The sequence below is a fragment of the Sinocyclocheilus grahami genome, unplaced genomic scaffold (assembly GCF_001515645.1).
Source record: "Sinocyclocheilus grahami isolate Dianchi unplaced genomic scaffold, SAMN03320097.WGS_v1.1 scaffold44.1, whole genome shotgun sequence".
Taxonomy (NCBI): domain Eukaryota; kingdom Metazoa; phylum Chordata; class Actinopteri; order Cypriniformes; family Cyprinidae; genus Sinocyclocheilus; species Sinocyclocheilus grahami.
Genome location: NW_015505223.1, coordinates 1,382,982 through 1,387,059, shown reverse-complemented (window position 1 = coordinate 1,387,059; position 4,078 = coordinate 1,382,982). Strand labels below are relative to the sequence as shown.

At 38.7% G+C, this 4,078-nt stretch overlaps 1 protein-coding gene across 1 annotated transcript; it reads left to right on the top strand.

Moving 5' to 3' along the window:
- The first annotated feature begins 752 nt into the window (after window positions 1-752).
- On the top strand, window positions 753-4,078 carry LOC107582464 (Krueppel-like factor 15). The gene is made up of 2 exons (XM_016268307.1): window positions 753-1,758; window positions 3,102-4,078. The coding sequence occupies exons 1-2, from the start codon at window positions 803-805 to the stop codon at window positions 3,268-3,270; spliced, it is 1,125 nt and encodes a 374-aa protein (XP_016123793.1). The 5' UTR covers window positions 753-802; the 3' UTR covers window positions 3,271-4,078.

Here is a 4,078-nt window from a genome sequence, read left to right as displayed (position 1 = left end):
TACTGAAATAAATGAACTTTTCCATGACATTATAATTTATTGAGATGCACCCGTATATATATATATATATATGTATGTATACATACGTGCATACATACATACATACATGCATACACACATATATATATACATACCTACCTCCTTTTTTGTGAAATACATTGTTTGGAATATATTGTCCTGCCAATAGTTTATGCTGAATTATTTAACTTTTATTAAAAAAAAAAAAAATTATATATATATACTTTTTCATCATGATTTTTGTTGGGAAATGTGACCTGGAAATGTATTCCCTTATTTGTTGTGTCTAAAGTGTCCAAATACTTTATCATGCCACTGCACATCACTACTTATCCTCGTTATTCAATTTCTAACTTATTTTTTTGTCGCAGCGTTTACAAATCGTGGCAATACCTTCAGCCTTCCTCTGATCTGCACACCAACAAATGGTCTTATACATACGTGCATACATACATACATACATGCATACACACATATATATATACATACCTACCTCCTTTTTTGTGAAATACATTGTTTGGAATATATTGTCCCGCCAATAGTTTATGCTTTATAAAAAAAAAAGAAAATTATATATATATACTTTTTCATCATGATTTATGTTGTGAAATGTGACCTGGAAATGTATTCCCTTATTTGTTGTGTCTAAAGTGTCCAAATACTTTATCATGCCACTGCACATCACTACTTATCCTCGTTATTCAATTTCTAACTTATTTTTTTGTCGCAGCGTTTACAAATCGTGGCAATACCTTCAGCCTTCCTCTGATCTGCACACCAACAAATGGTCTCCATAAGTGACAAAGCGGTGGCCACTGCTAATGAATCATTTGCGGACCATGCCTTGTTGGCCACCTTGCCCTTCGTGGAAGTGGCAGGCAGTGAAAGCAGCGAGAGGGGCAGCTCCATCTCATGCTCCAGTCCCGAACCTGGAGATTATGGAGCTCAACTCAGCTACAGCCCTGGGGAGGAAGACGAGGACGATGGGCCGCTGCAGATCTTTTTCGACTCCACGGAGGAGATGTTGACTCAGCCGCCCAAGCTGCCTGATTTTATACCCGAGCTCTCCAGCACCTTCTCACCAACCCTGGAGGATATTGAGGAGTTCTTGATGGAGAAGATGGAGCTTTTGAGTGATGCTCCTCCCAGTCCAGAGGAAAAGTCAAAGGAGGTTGAGCCTCCCATACAGCTGTCTTCCCCCGTTGACGTAGAGCCGAAATCCAGCCCGACGACAACGCCTCCTGCCGCTAAGAGTGTTAACACCACAGCTAGTGCTGCGCCGGTGCTCATTGGTGCTCCATTTGTGCTTCAATTTCAACCTCTCCAGCTAAGCCACGCCCTCCCACAGCCAGACACCCAATCGGGTGTGGCCAACGGGCTTCGGGTGGCCCACCTGGTGCTCGGTGTCCAAGGGGCACAGAACATTACCCTCCTTTCATCACAGGTGCCCTCAGCAACTTTCCTCCCCATCATGGGCGAGGCCATCAACCAAGACCAAAAGTATGTGAAGATCGCTCCCCTGCCTATTGCCATCAGGGCGGTCGGAATAGCGGGCACAGGCCTTGTCAAAGCCATCACATCACGTCCATCCAGGTCCTCCACGGAAACCTTGCGGGTACATAAATGCTCTCACCCAGGGTGTGAGAAGATGTACACCAAGAGCAGCCACCTGAAGGCTCATTTCCGCAGACACACAGGAGAGAAACCCTACCTGTGCAGCTGGCCAGACTGTGGGTGGAGGTGAGTGTTGAAACTAGAAAATAATCAACTTGAAAGTGAGATTTGTTCAGTAATAACCACGTTCAAATTGATTCTGTTTCTTAATAATCAAGTCACATTTATTTCTATAGCGTTTTATACAATACAGATTGTTTCAAAGCAGCATCACCGTAATAAACAAGAAACATATTGAAGTACTTCAGTTATGAAATTAATACAATTTTAGCAGCTCTAAAAAGACAATAGTGTCATTTATTCAGCTCAGTTTAGTTCAATGATGATTCGAATTAGTTCAATAACAATGTGAATGTTGCAAAGTTCATTAGTTATTATAGTTCAACTATAAAGCAGCTCTACACAAGATAATAGTTTCATTATATACTGTTTTGGTCTTTGGTGCACTAAATATGTCTTCATAATCTTTTATAAAAACCTGCTCCATCTCTGAAACAGCTTTTTTCTTTGGCTGATGTTATCTAGGCTGAACAAGCCATTGCTAATGCCTGGTAACATTGGATTGAACACGATTTTTTGATATTTTTGAATCACCGACATGCTTACCAAGGCTGCATTTATTTGATCAAACATGGTAAAAACAGTAATATTGTGGAATATTATTACAATTTAAAATAACTGTTTCCATTAAAATGTTAAAATGTCATCCTGTGATGCAAAGCTGAATGTTCAGCATCATTACTCCAGTCTTCAGAGTCACATGATCCTTCAGAAATCATTCTAATATGCGGATTAAGAAACATTTCTTATTATTATTATGAGTGTTAAAAACATTTGTGCTGCTTAATATTTTTGTAGAAACCACGATCCTTTTTTCCGGATTCCTTGATTATTTGAAAGTTCAAAAGACTACATTTATATGAATTAGAAAGCTTTTGTGACATTTAAAAATGTATTTACTGTTACTTTTGATCAATGTAATGTGTCCTTGCTGAATTGAAGTATAAATAAAAGTATTAAAAAAAAGTTGGCCCCAATCTTTTGAATGGTAGTGCATTTCGTGCAAAACCTGGAAATGAGTGGAAATTTAAAAGGAATGAAATGCCATTGAAATTAATGTGTAAATATTACATTTTTGTAGCAATGCTCAAAATATTTGATTGTCTACAAATATCTCTTGGTGAGAGCAATTTCAATAAAATTATTTTTAAAAATGTTTATCTAGTAATAAATGATGAAAACTCATGAGCAAGTCATAGAAATCCATTGGTCAACGAGTGTGGGAACCTTGTAAATAGGTTGTGAGCTGATTAACATCAAAACCTGTAGTTAGGCCTTGGATGTAATGATTTTATTTTTCTAGAGTCATGAGCTGATGTGTATGTCCTGCTGTGTTTTGTGCATTAAAGGTTCTCTCGCTCTGATGAGCTGTCCCGCCATCGGCGGTCTCATTCGGGAGTCAAGCCTTATGAGTGCACAATGTGTGACAAAAAGTTTGCCAGGAGCGACCACCTGTCCAAACACACTAAGGTGCACCGGGGTCCTCGTGCCGGCAGACTGGTCAGGGCAAACGTCTGATCCCCGGATAAACCCGGAGTGTGATTCCTGGAGTCTGAGAGGGGAAGCTATGATACCTATACAGGCTCACAGCCTGTAACCCTCCGCCTTCATTTTTGTCTCTGTTTCCTCCCTCACTTTTTTATCGTTTATCCAGATGTTTGTTTATCTTGGTGCTACAGTCAGCTAACTTGAAACTCAGGGATGTGATTGTTAAGCTCAAAGCAGATTTCTGGCTTTTTGGTGGGCTGAAGTAAAGCTCACAGTCGATTTCATCACGTTTCGTCCTTCGCTGGTGTCAAGCTACAGGTTGAGCTGCAACAGATTTCGAGATCTGTATTTATTGCCTTTAAACAGAGGCTGCAGGACGTCTGCCGTTCTAAAGGGCAATACAGAGTATAATTTGAAGAAATGTATTTCTTGTACAGTTTGTGAATATTGTGTTCAAGATCTAACCAGGTGAAAATATAAAAGGAATACAGTATTTTGAAGCCAGATGGAAGCAGAATTTCCCATAAATTAAGACGATATGCACTATGATTTAGGCTGTGATTATCAAGCATGGCCTCTGTCAGGGTGAATCTCAAGAAAAATGTTATGGAAATGCAATATTTAGTCCCAAAAATATTAAGTAAAAAAAATTATGTTTTACTTTTATGTTGCATAAAGAATAGGTTTTATGACCGTTGAGTATATTTAAAACTCAAAAATGTCAGTAACCATATAAAACATGCAAAAAGCAGCTCATTTTCATCATTGTAATGCAAAAACATCTCATGATCCTATTGTAAAAAATAATAAAAAAACATATTGCTCAACAAAATATATA

Excerpts from the sequence above, each read along its gene's own strand:
- LOC107582464 (XM_016268307.1), top strand. The coding sequence starts at position 803 with ATGGTCTCCATAAGTGACAAAGCGGTGGCCACTGCTAATGAATCATTT. Across the intron at positions 1,759-3,101 it reads TGGCCAGACTGTGGGTGGAG|GTTCTCTCGCTCTGATGAGC; the intron begins GTGAGTGTTGAA and ends TGTGCATTAAAG.